Source organism: Oreochromis niloticus, linkage group LG5 (genome assembly GCF_001858045.2).
Source record: "Oreochromis niloticus isolate F11D_XX linkage group LG5, O_niloticus_UMD_NMBU, whole genome shotgun sequence".
In the NCBI taxonomy this organism is placed as follows: Eukaryota; Metazoa; Chordata; class Actinopteri; order Cichliformes; family Cichlidae; genus Oreochromis; species Oreochromis niloticus.
Genome location: NC_031970.2, coordinates 21,272,114 through 21,289,845, shown reverse-complemented (window position 1 = coordinate 21,289,845; position 17,732 = coordinate 21,272,114). Strand labels below are relative to the sequence as shown.

The following is a 17,732-nucleotide window of genomic DNA, read 5'->3' as shown; positions in this document are numbered from 1 at the left end:
CAAAACATGATATTGATGATTGGGGCAGTCATAACAGTGGATGTCGTCCTGCTGTTGTTGCCTCTTGTTCTTCATCAAAGTAAAACTGGTAAGACTAAACATCCCACCTTATAATTTCAGATTTAATTTCAACTCAGTTCTGAGTTGACATTATTGTCTGGTTTTAAAGCCGACATTGATAAAGCCGGTTGTTGTTGTTTTTTGTGGCATTTTCCAGAGAAATGTGGTTTTAAGAGGTAAGAAATTTTATATTGTGTGTCTACCTACACTTTTTTTTCTATGTAGCTCATTTCATATAAATAAAACTAGTAATTCAGTCATCTCCTTTATATCTGGAAAACTATACAACACAATCACAACATAAAATATGACATGAAATAAAAAATAATTATCTTTTAAAATTTTACTAACATATATGATGGTATTGAGTGATAAAGCAGTGATACAATGGAAGAATTAGTAAGTTTCTGCAAACACTTTCCATTTTTAGCCACATGATGAAGAAACTGTTGGAGAGAGAAACTAAAAAATGAAACATGTTTTACAAAACTTTTCTCTTTTTCCATTTAGACAAAAAGGCAACATCACAGGTAAATCAAACCATATGCTGGTAATGCACATTCACTGCACTCTTAATGCAATATTTACATCCTCATTAAACACACTGCATTGTTCTTTGTCTTCTGTTTAAGATGAGTGGAAATCTGTGGTAAGTGTCAAAAATAGAGGACTACTGTTTTTGAAAACATTTTACTTTATGCAGTGATTATTCTGTCTCTGTCCCTTCCACCTAACATGTTTTTGAAATAATTCACAGGCTGATTATAACGACACCTTCAGTATCATCACCTACAAGTGCAACACTGGTGAGCTGCCTTTTCAGTTTCTGAACACAGGCTGTTGGTCACTCTACAGAAACTTAAATGTAACATACTATTGCAGGCATAAATCTTTTACATGTGATTTTTTGGACATGTCAAATATAAAATATTTCAAATCAATACTTTGTGTGATGAAGAAAAATCATTATAATTATGTAAAAGCTGTTTATTTGTACCTGTCTGTTTCTTTTCTGTAGAGTGATGGCTGCACTTCAATCCCTGTCCAGCTGTACAGCCCTGATAAATAAATTGTGCAAATTAAAAGAACACAATCCTTTTGTCTATGTCAAAAGCAGATGTGTGTCACACATTGTAGAGGTGTGAATGTGATCTCTATTTCAGTAATAACCACCTTAGTGGCTTCTGTGTTCTCATAGATAAAATTACCTGGTAGAGAAAAAGGACAGGAACTAAATTTGTATTCACAACTCGTGACTGAAACTTTGTATGTAATTTACATATGAAGCAAGAACAAATTTAGACTGCTCAGTGACTACAGAGGCAGACCTGTGATGAGTGTAAAATGTTTGCATAGGTGAGGATGAGTTCATGCTAGAGTTCCACCTTGGGTCTAGAAACGCCTACAAACAAAAAATGGCTTTGATATTTTTATATTGAGGACTTCAGAAACTCAGCAGCGGCTCCTCTGAAAAGAGTGGTGGTGGTGGAGTGGAGTGGTGACATGAAGGCTTTTCCAGTCAGAGTATGTTTTATGAATTTTCCTCTGGGGCCACACAGGAAACTGGGACTGTTGTGGTAAGCTTATAATGGGATAAAATTAATATTAATCAGAACTGAGTCCAGCTTATTGGTGCAGCCCTTCACAACAGTCCCAATGTCTCATGTGGTCCCTTGGGAAAATGAATTAACCACTCCTGCATTTAATATTAGTTCTCCATCCATTTATTGAATTTGCATGCAGCATGCACCATTACATTATCTGACTTTATTTCTTTTTTGTCTATTTCATAGAGAAACAACAGCTCCAGTTACCGTAAAGGATACAATGTAGAGGGCTCCATTTTGCATCTTTTCTCATCCACCTTTTTATGAACAATAGTCTTCATGCGTTCATGTGTCTACAGACATACAACAAAAGAAACACAAATAACATATCAAACAGACATTAGTTAAAACAGCGGCTGATGATATGCAATGAGCCATTGACTGAGATGTGTCTTAAATGTTGGATGTGTAGAGCGCTCTGTTATTGCCACATCATGATGATCATGGTCTGTAGTCATGATTGCAACATTATTTCAGTATTATCTGAGTGTGCAGATGTAATTACATTTAGACTGATAGTGCAATGTTGAACATGTTTATGCATACTCAATCATGTAACATTGTCCCTTTGAAAAAGCTACGTCCAACTTTTGAGAATGTTGAACATCATTTCAACTGTTGTTTAGTGCGCACTTTTGTCTGTGTCAAAAGCAGATGTGTATGATATGTTGTAGAGGTGTTAAAAAAATCTCCATTTCAATAATAACCATCATAGTGCCTTCAGTGTTGTCATAAATACATTTATTCTAGAGCTAAAGGGCAGGAAGTAAATTTGATTTTACCTCTCATCACTGAAGCTTTGAATGTATCTATATGTGAAGCAAGAAAAAATTTAGACTGCTCAGTGACTAAAGGGGGAGACTATCAGGTAACAGGTTTATCAGGTAACAGCAGATACAAAAGATATAATATAGAGTGCTTTACTGTCTTATGAACTAACTTATGAACTCTTCATGTGTTGCAATGCTTTGATAATAAATGCAAGTGATACAAGTCTGGTTATTTTCCACAGTAACAGTTTGGTTTCCTCTTTATTTATGCATCACATTGTACAGAAATCACATGTTGTAACTGAAGTCCTCAACACAAGATTAGCGATTCACACTATTACTTTAAATTCACCTGTGGGGGCAGTTTGCATAGAGAGGTGGAGCACAGGGGCAGTGCCAGGAGAGGCCCGCGTCCACAGCTGCATCTGACACTCAGAAGGCTGCAGCTCATGTTTACTTAAGGAGACTGGGTAACATCTGATAAGATAGTGTAACAAAAAAAAAAAAAATCATTAAGTCGAATATGCAAGTGAAATAAAGTGTGAAAACTGTTTCAGACTGTGAGTGTGATGGGGAACCCACAGCGGCAGGGCTACAGCTCACAATAAAGCAAGAGTATACAGCAATACAACATGAAGGGTAACACGTATACAGATGAACATCAGAGAATAAAATTTGGAGATAAAATGTAGATTTGAAGTATGGTCAGAGTGTTGTGGAAATGATTGCACAGTTACAGCTGAACATGAGCATATAATGTTTGCATGTGTGCAGATAGTGAGGCCTTTAACCCACACAAATTCAAAGTAAATGATGCTCAAATGTGCTAATCTTATTAGCTTCTTTTCACCCCTCTGCTGTGGTTCTTTGGTGCTCAGTAAAACACGTATGGATACTTTTGAAAGCTGCAGCTTTGTGGCTTTTGGGTGATGTTCAGTGCTGTTGCTTCCTGACTTTTTAGTGTGAACAAGTTCTGCAAAGTGACAATCACTCTGTTCAATTTGGCTGTTGCAGTATTCAGCTTCATCATGACTGGACACCTGCTGTTTGTCATCCTCATGAGTAAGTTAACTCTCTGTAGATTTCACCATAAACGAACTCAGGGTCATCTTTGCAAATAATCTGTAACCTACATTTTTCATGGCTGGTGATTCTATGCAGGTTAGTTTATCGAGAAACTATTGTTCTTGTTGGATTAAATTAAATCTGCATTTATACAGACTGAGAAGAACTGGTTCAAACTTTAACAGTTTAAATGTTTAAATGTTACATATGTGTTATTATCCAGTTATTAACACATGTATGTATTTCCCTTTTTAAATGTGTTATTTCTGACAGTTTCCTCTCATGAGTATCAAGTCCAAGGTCAGTCTGCAATTTACACTTTTCATTTCAAACTGTTCTTTTAGCATCATATGAACTGATACAGTCTGCAAATAACTGAACAAAGTTTTCACGCCTTGTTTGTTTATAACAAATCTCTCATTCACAGTATAGCCATAACAACCTTTTAGATATTTGATACATGTATTTTCCTCTAATCTTTCAGCTCTTCCTTCACCAACACTGACAGTGAGCACAGCAGTGATCTCAGAGACAGACTCGGTCACGTTACACTGTCAGGCACCAGCATCTGCCTCAGTTCATCACTGTTATTTTTATACTGGGGAGCAACAAAGTATCAGAGGCGACTCGTGTCTACAGACACTTACAGGAACTGAACTGCTGTTAATGTCACATCAGAGATCACCTGCTGAGGTCAAAGTCAGATGTTTTTACACAGTGGAGGACGGATCTGTGAATTCTCCTTCAGCGCACAGTCACCCATCCTCCATCAGCATACAAAGTAAGAGACTCTTCTTCCTGTTATTAGATCATTTATCATACAATTACCTTTAGCAGGAATCTGGTGGACAGTGCTTCATGTTTAGGAGAGTGTGTTAAAGTTAATTGCTACAGTTGTTGTCAGTTATTACTTTTGCAGGTCTTTGGTTATAAACATCTGGCCTACTACGCTGAACTAAATTTGCAATACAAAAACCTGATACAGAATCACTGTTTGTATTTCATATCAAACCTTGTTATGATAAAATTATGTTGGATTTCAGTTACACCTTTCTGTCTGTTCATATTAACAGACATGACGCGATGGGCCAGTTCATGTTTAACCAGTTCAACATGTGTTTCTCACGCATCATCTGTGATGAATGTCAAATTTTACTGATTCATTGAATACATGTGTCAAACAGGCCTGACTAGATAATGACTATTAAACATTATTTGTTTACAATGAATCTCTACCAGTCAGAATATTACCATAATAATCTTTTAGATATTTGATACATGTCTTTCCCTCTAATCTTTCAGCTCTTCTTCCACCAACACTGACAGTGAGCACAGCAGTGATCTCAGAGACAGACTCAGTCACGTTACACTGTCAGGCACCAGCATCTGCCTCAGTGTATCACTGTTATTTTTATACTGGGGAGCAACAAAGTAACAAAGACCTCTCGTGTCTGCAGACACTGACAGCAACTAAAATGCTGTTAATCTCACATCAGAGATCACCTGCTGAGGTCAAAGTCAGATGTTTGTACACTGTGAATTATGGATCTGTGACTTCTACTTCACCACACAGTAACCCATCCTCCATCACCATACAAAGTGAGAGACCACTCTTCCTGTGACTGGATGTGTTATCATACAGTTTGCTACAGATAATTTTGGAAGGCTTTAAAAAACCCCTAAAGATGATCATCTGTTTTATGTTTAGGAGAGAATTTTAACGTTAGTTGTAAAATATGATGACTGATGGTTACAGTAGGACATTTGTAATTATCACCACTGTTGTTGTTGTTGTACTGGTAAAACATGCAGAATACATGACCGATAATTAATAACGCCCCATTGATCTTCATGTAGGTCAAAAACCAGAGATGAGTGTTCAACATTTTGATGGGGAATTTGTTCTCATCATGTGCTCTCTGCCTGGATCTGTGAAAGATGATACAAGATGTAATCTGTACTTTGGAGAAGCAAGTCGTCCATTCTTAAATGAAGCTGTCTCGAAGGAAAGCAGCAGAAAAACCAAACAGAGGTCCTGCCGCTTTTATGTCGCAGTTGCAGATTTTTTGAGCCATTTACATTATGTTCAACAAAAGGATGCCAGCTGTGATTACACTTTGGAAAGTGGACCTTACTCTTTGTCACCTCGCAGTGATCGATACAACATGACAGGTAAGTCAAAGAGAAACATAGCCTATTTTACTGTATATGATGCTACTTTTGAAATGAATAAAACATTAATTAAATAAACTGCTACTGAATGTTGAAGTTGACATATTTTTACAAAGTGTGCCTTAGTCGCTGCATAATTATTCCCTCTTTTCTTGTAGTTGATCTGATTAATTTGACTGAATTTCTGTTCAGTTTATTGTATTTCAACCTGTTTGTCCATTGAAATTCAAAAATTGAACTGGTGGTTATAAGAGTGCAGCTGTGCCAGAAGATGTGAATAAAGTCACAGTTCAGCTATGGTTAAATTATTAGTAAGCCATTTTGTAAGAGTTGTAAATATTAACGGTGTTGAGCATTGAGCTCAGCATGTGCTAGTGGTGAGCAAGGCTGCAGCTGAGGTTGACATGAAATCATTAATATTCTACTTGGTCACAACCCTCTGACCTCCTACACAGATCTCATCTGTTTTTAATATTCAACCATTGCTGTCATTTCCCAAGAAGTGATAGTTTACGAAGACATACAGTGGTGTAAAAACCTTCCTGTTTTTAATGTAAATATTAGACAAAGAAAACTCAAGTAGTCACAAAATGCAGTTTCTAAATGAATGTGTTTATCATTAAAGACTGTATATGATGCTACTTTTTTGTATTGTGTATTTTTGTTAATTTCCTGTTTCATAGGTGTTTTATGAAAACCACATCTCTGCAGTCACTTAGTGTTTCCTCTGGCTCTGAGAAAGATCCTGAATGTCAGGATTTCAATTAATGTTTGTAGTTCAGTTTAACAAACATGACAGTTCTGTCTGAACAGAGAACCCAAACTGTCCAGAGGGGAAAAGGAGAAAACGCAGTTAAACGACCTGTAGAAACGAAGCAAAGGAGTTACGAGAGACTGCACAAGGAATAAGTTAGAGAGCTTACTTGCCACACATTTACTAGATGCTTGGGTGAGGTATTTAAGGCTGGATCCCAGGCAGCGCAGGTGAGCAGGGAGGATGAGATCTGGAAGAGATGAAGTGAGGTAGCATGGAGAGTTAGGCAGGATAGCTCCAGACTGAGAATGGCTGGGCAGTGAGGGTCGCAAACTGTCAGGAAGCAGAGGAAACGACGATCCGTGAATGTCGTGCAAATCAAAGTAGTACATAGAAGCCGGTTGATGATTTACCACTTAAGGTCGAGACAACAATCTGACACCTGAGAGCTGCCACACTGCTCCTTAAATACCCGGCAGATGACTCCCAATGCTCCTCAGGCAAACACAAGAAAACCAACCAACAAAATCACCCTTCAAAACATACACATTAATTTATATACACAAACCGATTTTTTTTTAATTCTAGATATTATGAAGAAAGAATCACCAACAACCAAAGTGTACTCACCATGCACCATGACCACAGGTAAGACAGACTATACATCTAAGTATCATACAGAACATTATGAATGTTTTCTTTAGATTTAAAAAAACCCAACTTTTTATGTATTTATACAGCACTGAGTCTCAGCAATCCCAGTGCTTCCAATAATACCACTCCTGTAACCCCACCATCAGGTAACTAAATCACTGATAAGATAAGATAAGATAAGATGGCCTTTATTAGTCCCACAGGTGGGAAATTTGTTTTGTTACAGCAAAAGTGCAAAGTTATGTAGCAGAAATTAGAAAACACTGGAATGCAATAAAATACAATAAAATAAAATAAAATACTATATACAATAGAATAAAATAGAAATACAAATACTATATACAACTGAGTAGGAAAATACAAAAACACAACTTCGTCAGAAGAAGAATTGCACGTATAGCAGTCTTATTGCACATGTGTGGGTTTGTGTGTTTGATCAGCTGCAAAAGTCTTTATTGTAGAGTCTGACAGCAGTGGGGAGGAAAGACCTGCGAAATCTCTCCGTCCCACACCGTGGGTGCCGCAGTCTCCCACTGAAGGAGCTGCTCAGTGCTGTCACAGTCTCATGCATGGGGTGGGAGATGTTGTCCAACAGGGATGACAGCTTAGCCGCCATTCTCCTGTCACTCACCACCTCCACTGGGTCCAGAGGGCATCCTAGAACAGAGCTGGCCCTTCGGATCAGCCTGTTCAGTCTCTTCCTGTCCCCAGCAGAGATGCTGCCCCCCCAGCAGACCACACCATAAAAGATGGCTGAGGCCACCACAGAGTCATAGAAGGTCTTCAGGAGTGGGCCCTCCACTCCAAACGACCTGAGTCTCCGCAGCAGGTACAGTCTGCTCTGCCCTTTCCTGTAGATGTGGTATGTACATGTATATTCCTGTACTGATGTGGTATGTGTGACGGTAATGAATCAGAAATAGAAAAGTCTGTTAATCTGAGCCCTACCATTAGTGTGACCTGAGAACATGGCATGAGTAGAGATGATAATGTGTGATTCTGTTATGAGTGCATGAAAAATGCAAAAACACAAAATAAGTTTTAAATGTTTCTGTTTCACTTCAGAAGTTCCAAAACTTCAAAACCCTACCTCACAAAAGAAAAAGAAAACATCAGGTAAGTAAAAACAATTCAACCATTTTAAAGTGCATAATATTTTCGTTATTAATACTGTAATACTGTATGTTTTAACCACATTTTTACTATACAATGATACAGCAGCTGTGTGTACTTTGTGCATTGATTAAATTCTCACCATGTTAACATATTAACTTCTTTCAGCTCCCAGTGTGTTCACTCTGAGTTAAGCATATCCATGATTAGAAAAAGAAAGTCATCATTAGTTGAACTCCACAACAAGGACACATCCTTGCAATGAGTATATAAAGCACCATGTCGCCATTTTAATTCTGATAGATCTGGGGAGGATTCATCATTAAATCTGTTTGAAAATAAATACAAAACTACTGTTTTTCATCCTCACTTCTATAGAGTATTTTGTGATTTCTGAAATAAAAATGCTTAATAAGATTGACAGAAAAGCACTGCTTTAATTTTCCAAAGTAAAACCATTAATAACTTGATAAATGAAAAATAGCAGCCTTCAGTCAGAGATGTTGGCTCTTACAGCCATAACAGAAATACTTGACTTTTTTTTACTGATAACAATAAGAGATAAGCAACAGTAACTGTTTTACATGTAAAACAAAACAAAACAAAATACACAGCAGCTTTCAGTCTTTAATGAGTGTGAAATTTTATCAGTAAAGGAAAACATGTTATAAATAATACATGTCGGTCAGGTGGATATAAGATATTTTAGTATGATTTTTGATGGATGGGTCATTTTAAATAAGATGTACAGATGATGTGGTAATAAAGTAATTTCCACAGTAAGATACAGCAAATGTTTCCTGTGCAAAGAAACTGCTCACTGTCCCCAGAGTCACAGTTAGAGAGAAGTAGACTAGATATTACTTTGAGCTGATAATAAATCCACAGTATCCACTGGCTCTGTCCTTTCTTTACCACTGAATGATAATAAAAGGTCTCATCTTAGAGACCTTTTATTAGTAGAATAACAATAATGCCATGATTCCAATAATTTCTCTTCTTGGATTAATAATTAACTCTGTCCATTTCCAAGCACCAGAGGAATACAAGACGAGAACGATAAATATTTAACAGACATATAAAACCTTTTCAGTAAAGACTCAGAGTAAAGGTGGAGGTAAAAACTAATTTTATATTTTATGACAGTTCCCCAAATATTTCAGTTTGAAACAAAGTGGGGGATTGACTGATTAACTTATTTTGCATTTAGGATGGAAATCCTGCAGTACTGTGACAGTAAATTTGTTTTAGTCTCAAAATGTCTTCTTTTAAAATGACTGTGTGAAAGGAAAAAACTTGTCATGTTGATTTATTTGTCTTCTTTTACTCTGTTGTGAAAAGCAGCATCAAGAGCGACCACCACAAAGTCAACATCTACCACAACCACAGGCAGGACATAGAGTACATTTAAATATAAGTCCAGATCACTTCTTTTTTTCACACCACTTCTTAAAATGATCTTAAACGTGTTTTGTGAATTTATGCAGCAAAACCGCAGCAAGATTCTTCCCCCTCTACCACTGTGAACTCACCGTCTAAGTCAGGTAACTGATGTGTTTTGTGTGACAATCGTTAATAGCACATTTAAATAAGCTGTTAGTGTCAGTCTTAGAGTCAGCGCGACCTTTGCAGTCAAAACATGTGAAGATGTTTTGAAAGCAGAGGTCATGAGACAGGATCACAGGTAAGATTGTTATGTATGCATCAAAAATTCAAACATAAGCATAAACATTTGCTAAAATGAGCTTCAATGAAGCAACAGCTGAGCCATTAATTTAGCAATTTTTTTTATCATAAATTTGTAACTTCCTGCAGGTAAAGAAAGAGCCTGTTCGTGCGAAAGCAGAGGAACTATGTAGAGTGACAACAGTTTTTTCTTTTTGTGGCTGAAATTACAAAATGTTTACTGAAGTAATTCTGTCCTCAGAGTTAGCATCAGTTTTCCAGTTAGACACACAGTGAACATGCTCACACAGTCAGGCACAGAAGTTACATTAACTTGATTTCTATTATAATTATGACTGTCTATGTCTGGTCTCGATGTTATTTTGTTCCTCTGAGGTACGGGGATTTCTAAAACTGAAATAACACAGAAAAAATAAATAAACCAACACATTTTTATCAGAGCAAAGCCTACATGATTTCTCTTATCTGTCTAACAAAAGTTGTAATCATTAAATTCTCTTAACTTAATCATTGTTCATGTGACTGCTGACCAAGAAAACTAAAAGTACTGTTTTGAGTGTGACACCAAAAATAACCACCAGAGGGACACAAAGAGAAGAACTATTCAGCATCTCCAGACATTTACACTCATCTTCTGTCTGCACTAAATTTACAACAATACACAAAATATTAGAATTTGGAACAAAGCGGTGGATCGACTGAGTAACTAACAATACTGCTGGGAAAGAAATAGTTAGTGATTAATGCGATAATACATTTGATTATTAGTTCAAAATGTACGGTGGCCCTGAGAGGCCAAACGGACTGCAACTTCAGAAAACACTTGCAAAAAGAAAAATGCTGCAAAAAGAAAAACGCTGCAAAAAGAAAAACACTTGCAAAAAGAAAAATGCTGCAAAAAGAAAAATGCTGCAAAAAGAAAAACGCTGCAAAAAGAAAAACGCTGCAAAAAGAAAAATGCTGCAAAAAGACAAACGCTGCAAAAAGACAAACACTTGCAAAAAGAAAAATGCTGCAAAAAGAAAAACGCTGCAAAAAGAAAAATGCTGCAAAAAGAAAAACGCTGCAAAAAGAAAAACACTTGCAAAAAGAAAAATGCTGCAAAAAGAAAAACACTTGCAAAAAGAAAAATGCTGCAAAAAGAAAAATGCTGCAAAAAGAAAAACGCTGCAAAAAGAAAAACGCTGCAAAAAGAAAAATGCTGCAAAAAGAAAAACGCTGCAAAAAGAAAAACACTTGCAAAAAGAAAAATGCTGCAAAAAGAAAAACGCTGCAAAAGCACACAAAGCACAGCGGAAATAGGAAAAAAGACAACGGAAATGTTTCTGGGGAGACAATACCCGGACGGACCAGTTGCACGAACCAAAACATGCTAACAAGTGCACTGGGAGACACTTCAAAGAAGTGGAGCGGCCAAAGAGTAAACTTTCAAAAGTAAGTTCTGAATATTATGTCACTTATTTATGTGCAAATGTTTAATAATGAGGAACATTAAAACATTACTGTTGGCCACATGCCGGCAAAGTTATGTGACATTAGCGATGTTTGTACTTTCAGCATTTACTTTGTTTTAAAGCCTTTACTTTATACGCCGTTAGATAGTCGACCTTAATCTTACAGAGAATCTGATGATTTTGTGGATAATTAAAGTCAGTCATATATCCACAAACACAACAAGCTGAAAGTCAGTGATGCTGCTCGGTTTGCAGTCCTGAATATCACGGCACAAGCAGGATTCACTGCACTGTTAATGTTAGCTATGTTATATTGCTGCCTCTGTTCGGTGGTGTCGAGCCAAACGGACTTTAACGTGTGTTTGAACGAGCTGACGGTTCACTCGTTAAGCTGAAAGAAAGATGCTTTAATCACAGGAGTCACACATGTGTCCACTGGACCATCTGGAACTCTTCTTGTTTAGCACTCATAATAACACAAACACTAAATCCTCCTTCTCTTGTGCTGTTTTGTAGCAGTGTGTACACCTGAGACTGTCACCTGTCTGTCTGTCCTGCACTCTCTCTCTGTTTCTTTCTCTCTGATTGCGGAATAAAAGTATGAACATGTATTTATAAGTTACACTTGTGTTTGAATCCTGCAGCTTATCACACATTTGATTTCCATGTGTGACGACTGCAAGTGTCCAGAGTGAGGACAGACTGAGGGACCCACTGCTGCACATCATCTGTGAGGCTTTGCACCCCTGATGATCCACCAGGACAAACTCAGCAGTGTGTGAGGAAGAGGAGGAGGAAGAGCCAGCAGCAGCTGTCAGATGGAGAGAATAGACAGACTGTTCCCTGTTTGTGAAGGACTGCTAGAAAAGTTTAAAATAACTAATTGTCTGTCCTGAATCAGTCTTATTAGGTAATGTTCAGATAATTTGATCATTCCAGTGTTTTCAGTGTGGGAGAAAGTACTCAGGGCCTTCAAGTTACACACTATGAAAGGCAGCAACAAGTTTAATATTCAGAAACCTAAAGTATGTATCAGCAGCAGAATGGAGCTAAAAATAAATGTTTGTCTCAGTTCTATGAAGCTTTGAGTATTTTGGATTAGTAGCACTGCTGTGTTTGTTGCATCATATTGCTGTAATTGTTTATATGCTTTATATATTCTGAGGTAAGTTGATCTATAGTGTTACATCATATTCTATAAGGATGTTATGTGTTTGTGTACTTTCTGCCCAGTTTGACCCATTTAGCAGAAGTCAGCCTGTTTAAGGCTCTTATATCTATTCTGTATAACTTAAAGCAGTTATGACATGCTCTGATTTTCTCACCCAATAAAGGAATATTTAATATTTCAGTCTACTCTTCATTCTATCAGAAACAGTTATCACAGCTCGTACATTTGCTTCTTCCACACATATATAAGCATTGAGCCAAATTTAGTAATGCCAACATATTAAAAAAAACAATATTTGTCTCTTATATATAATACATCTATATATACACTGTCAAAGATACTTGTCTTTGAGTGAAGATTTAAGGTGATAGGAAATATAAATAAATGCAACTTGAATCTTTACTGAAGCTCAGTGTTTGGCACAGAGTTCATGTTCACTGCTGTAATAACTAATAATGATTAGTAAAATATTGGCCATATTATATTTACATTACCAAAGTGAGATGACTTTAGTCTCATGAACAACATGAGCTAATTGTTATTTACTAGCTAATCTTAAATGACTGTTCAGTACAGAAATGAAGCCCAAAAATCATCAGCCTCAGATACTTATCAAATCACACAAAGCTCATGTAGAAACAAATGTACAAAATATGTTCTCCTTCATTTCTGTCAAACAAAGCTGTATGAAACGTTTCCAGCTGTTAGTATCATGGTTGCTAGGCAACCTGGGCAGCGTGACGGAGGCTAGACCGTCCCATCTCACAAGCCTACAAGCCGGCCTACAAGCCACTCTTTGAGTGCGGCCCTTAAGGACCGTTAAGGCTGCGTACTTTAAGGCTGCAGACCCTGAATTGGGATACAGCCATACATACATGTTTTGGTTCGTGCAACTGGTCCGTCCGGTTATTGTCTCCCCAGAAACATTTCCGTTGTATTTTTTCCTATTTCCGTTGTGCTTTGTGTGCTTTTGCAGCGTTTTTCTTTTTGCAGCGTTTTTCTTTTTGCAGCATTTTTCTTTTTGCAGCATTTTTCTTTTTGCAAGTGTTTTTCTTTTTGCAGCATTTTTCTTTTTGCAGCATTTTTCTTTTTGCAAGTGTTTTTCTTTTTGCAGCATTTTTCTTTTTGCAGCATTTTTCTTTTTGCAAGTGTTTTTCTTTTTGCAGCATTTTTCTTTTTGCAGCGTTTTTCTTTTTGCAGCATTTTTCTTTTTGCAAGTGTTTTTCTTTTTGCAGCATTTTTCTTTTTGCAGCATTTTTCTTTTTGCAAGTGTTTTCTGAAGTTACAGTCCGTTTGGCCTCTCAGGGCCACCGTAAAAATGACTTGATAACACAATCACACAATCACTATAAAAAAGTCTTTAACATTTTTGTGCATTTATGCAGCAGAATCAAGTCTCACGACAGCCAGTGCTTCCACTTCTACCAGTACTGTGGACTCACCATCAGGTAACTAAATTACTGAGGTTTTATGAATTGTAGCGTTATTTAATCAGAAATTATTGATTTTTCTTTATTAATGCAATCCTCCTCAAAGCAAAGACATGGAGTTTTGGTGTAATATTTTTTTTTTAAATAAATATACTTTCATCCTAAACATTGTAGAAGAAGTCTCAAGAAAGATAAACACAAAATCATCATTTACCTTGACCACAGGTATGATATACAATTCATGTGAATATTAACACTGATCATCACACATAGCTTCTTAAATCTTAGATCTTAAACATTTTTTGTGCTTTTACAGCAGAATCGAGTCTCAGCAGTTTCAGTGCTTCCACTTCTACCACTTCTGTCATCTCACCATCAGGTAATTAAAGTACTGATGTATTATTTGTGACAATAGTTAATAATAAATCAGAGCAGACATTAATCTCCTTTTCAGTTAGAGATGAGATGTGTTTGTGGTTTCCTAAACAGGAACGGGGACACTGACTGTTGTGTTGGTCGTCGTTGGTTCTGGTGTAACTGTGGGTGCCATCTTATTGGTACTGGCACTTTTCAGATCTAAAAGAAGAACGGGTGAGATCTCAATCAGTTAATATGTGAAAGTCTGCAGATGTATATGAGAGTTAGAGTGTAATACTAACATTCAGTGAGACATTTGTAAAACACAAGTCTCACTGAATCAGAGCTTGTCAGTTTGTAATTAACGGCTGTAAAGCTGATCTGATGCCCAACATGACCCCAGCAGACTAACTGTCACTTTTTTATTGCTGTTTATTCCAGAGGGATATTCTCTAAAGAGGTAAGAAATCTGTTTTCAACAAACCTGAGTAGTAAGTAAGTATTTTTTGCTATCACTTGTACAGGCAGAAGTTAAACTTACTGACTTTAGATTTTCTTATTCAGCAACTAAACAGAATTATTGGAAGAGTTGTTGATTAAATGCCTTGCTCAGGGGCAGTGAGGCACTTCAGGGCAGAAAGTCCATTCACTTTCCTGTGAAACAGCCTTTAAAGTACTAACCAAACAGAGTAATACGATGGGTCTATGGAGAATATTCAGCATTTATATGACTTTTGTTTAATTTTCTAATTAATTTTCCTTTTCTATGTTTAGGACAAGAACCAACATCCAAGGTATTGAATTCATTCAGCTGCAGCATCAATGTGTTCTTGATTTATACCCAGGACAGTATTTATATAACTGAGCTTTATTATTTACCTCCTGCTGCAGATGACTTTGTGTGCATGACAAATATTGACACTGGAAGAATGGTAAATAAACTAAAATGTTTGTCAAATTCTACACTAATGTAACTAAAACATTCAAAAATGTAAATACAAAAGGTTTAAAGGTAGGTTAACATTAATGTACTATTAATGGATTTTCTCATTTAATGTCCTGTTTCTTGCTGTTTTAAGTTAACTGAAGGTGATGATGGAGCCTACAGTGTGATCACTTCAATACCCGGTGCCAGCTGTGCTACCGGTGAGCTGTTTTTATTTATTTATTTGTTTTTGTTTTCCTTTTTGTTTTACACCTCCTTAAACACTGCAGTACAGGGTGGAAGACAAATTTCAATATTGTAATTATATTATTATACCACAGCTGTGGGAACATCTTTTATGTGGGGGCAGAGGTTGTTGAAGGGATGACATATGTGAAAACTGGGGTACCTCAACAGCAATATGAAAAAAAAAACAATATAAATGTTGTAAATTGTACATGGTTATGGATGTTTGATGAAATGTGTGTTTGAAAAGTAAATATGGCAGCACTTTATCTGCAAAGACCTTGTAACATAACACACAACTACACAGTTTTCAATTATACTTGTGGACATCCACCATCCACCAGGGGGTGCTGCAGGACCCTCAGTGTCCCTAATCTCCGCAGTCCTGACAACTTTAAAGAGAGTGTACAATCGATTCCTCAGTTTATTTGCAGGTTTAGTTGTTTAGTTGTTGTGTTTCTTTCAAAGTACAACAATGTGAATACTGTATCATATAAAGAGTTGCACCACTGAAAAAAGCAAATCTTTCAGTAACATTGTTGCTTTTATTTGCGGCATGAAAAAACACCAACAAAAGATCTTTCAGGTCCTCTTAAAGAAAAAAAAATAGTGAAATGACAGTAACATGTGGTGTATGCCCTTCAGTACATTGGGAAGTACACCAGGTCATGTTTGTACAGGAATAGAACAAAACTGTATTACTTCAGTTCTTCTTGCACTTTGTATCTGTCTAAAAACAGCAGCTTTAGTTTGTGATTCTCTTAATTGCAGGTGCTGAGAAACTGAACAAACAAGAAAGGAAAGAGCAAGATGTAAGTGAGACAAAGTTTCAGTAATTAAGATGTTTGTTATTGGCTTTGAAGATGTTATAGACGTAAATGACTCTTACAGTTGTGTTCTTTCTTTTTTAGTCTGATATTTATCATCCATACGCCACCATCTCTGAGAAACCAGCTGCACCAGTCTCACAGGACATGACCTACATCATGCTGCAGGCACATTGATGATGCTTATTATTTTATTTTCAGTAATGTAAATACCCACTGTTACTCTGTCAGTACTGGAAATGTTTTCTGTTCCTTGATCAAACTGTACTCTGCAGAAGCTGCAAGTTAAGATTGTAACCGTGTTTTTGTTCTAATCAATGTTAGCACAACATTTTGAAATTGGATATTTTTTTGTATTGTAAGACATTAAACACAGTGACATACTTATATTACAAACACATGATACTGAATCATCTATGGACGCGATACACACAACCAAAGATCCCAGAGGGACTAAAAGAAAAGTAATGCACATTATGTCATTGCATAAACAGTTAACTTAATCAAAATAGACTGGTAATGGTGCTGCAGTGTTTATTTCAATTCAACCCAGTTTTGTTTATATAGCACAAAAGCACAACAACAGTTGCCTCAATGTTATCACTGTTACCTCAGAGCATGAGGGTCCTGAATCCAAACCACCAGCCAGCTGGTCTTTTGGATGTTTGGATGTTCTCACTGTGCTGGGTTGTTTCTCTCCAGGCTTCCTTCCATACTTCAAAGACATGCATGGTGTTAGGTTAACTGGGGGATCGAAATTGGTCACACTGCATAAAGGTTTTCCTGTCTTTATCTGTTAGGGCCCCATTATATCTGCCTTTCATATATATAAGACACTGTAGTCACTATATTTCTGCCTGGTTAATGTCAAATTGCCATCTGTGTTTGGCTCAAAATTTTTGCACAGCATTTTTCCTGAAACTATTTTTTCTTGTATATATTGTATATAAGTGACCCTTTTTCACTTTTGTATTTTATTCTTTTAAATATTTGTTAGACACTGGCAGGAGGCTGCTTTTGTATCTGGGTTAAGAACAGTAGGGGTTGTTTTTTTTTGTTTTTGTTGCTTTTGCTTTGACCAGAGCTGAGGGCCTAAAGTGGCCGTGGCTGGGCTGTAATGGTGGAGGCTTTCTCTTCAGTGGTTTGTGTTTGTCAGTGCAGCCCTGGTTTGAACTGCACTGTAGTAACAGTGTGTGTAAAACTGAGATGTACATTCGAGGCAAAGTAATTCCCTGGACCTCTGCTTACAGGAAAACCACAATACTGAACTGGGATTCAAACGTGTGTGAATATTTTTAAAATTATTATTAGTAAAATAACTTCTTAAGGTCTTAATCAAGTATAACTGTGTGTTATTTGTACTGGTTTGAAATAAATATTCTCTCTGTTAAATTCCCATGATGGCGTCCCTGTTATTAAAACTCTTGAGTTTTTACTGCCA

At 36.8% G+C, this 17,732-nt stretch overlaps 3 protein-coding genes and 1 long non-coding RNA gene across 4 annotated transcripts in view; 3 read left to right on the top strand and 1 right to left on the bottom strand.

The window, feature by feature from the left end:
• Nucleotides 1-17,732, top strand: part of LOC102080139 (uncharacterized) — an 80,926-nt gene that overhangs the window by 34,758 nt on the left and 28,436 nt on the right. The gene's annotated exons all lie outside the window — the stretch shown is intronic.
• LOC102082846 (mucin-21) overlaps nt 1-17,732 on the top strand; it is a 41,155-nt gene that overhangs the window by 7,707 nt on the left and 15,716 nt on the right. The gene's annotated exons all lie outside the window — the stretch shown is intronic.
• LOC106097950 (uncharacterized) lies at nt 1,742-7,006 on the bottom strand. The gene is made up of 3 exons (XR_001224019.3): nt 6,598-7,006; nt 2,790-2,914; nt 1,742-1,960 (listed from the first exon to the last, which is right to left on the bottom strand). It is a non-coding gene; the product is annotated as an uncharacterized LOC106097950 (long non-coding RNA).
• On the top strand, nt 2,972-17,687 carry LOC109202209 (serine-rich adhesin for platelets). Its single transcript, XM_019358876.2, has 20 exons — nt 2,972-3,499; nt 3,776-3,802; nt 3,987-4,283; nt 4,805-5,101; nt 5,360-5,674; nt 7,017-7,076; nt 7,169-7,228; nt 8,148-8,198; nt 9,537-9,584; nt 9,683-9,739; nt 13,892-13,954; nt 14,111-14,161; nt 14,253-14,315; nt 14,426-14,527; nt 14,735-14,753; nt 15,068-15,087; nt 15,185-15,225; nt 15,373-15,439; nt 16,236-16,276; nt 16,376-17,687. The coding sequence occupies exons 1-20, from the start codon at nt 3,466-3,468 to the stop codon at nt 16,466-16,468; spliced, it is 1,806 nt and encodes a 601-aa protein (XP_019214421.1). The 5' UTR covers nt 2,972-3,465; the 3' UTR covers nt 16,469-17,687.

What these genes read in the sequence shown, in the direction of transcription:
- LOC109202209 (XM_019358876.2), top strand. Translation starts at nt 3,466, where the DNA reads ATGACTGGACACCTGCTGTTTGTCATCCTCATGA. An exon ending in TTCTGTCATCTCACCATCAG is followed by an intron (nt 14,316 to 14,425) that starts GTAATTAAAGTA and finishes TTTCCTAAACAG; the next exon opens with GAACGGGGACACTGACTGTT. An exon ending in GACAAGAACCAACATCCAAG is followed by an intron (nt 15,088 to 15,184) that starts GTATTGAATTCA and finishes CTCCTGCTGCAG; the next exon opens with ATGACTTTGTGTGCATGACA.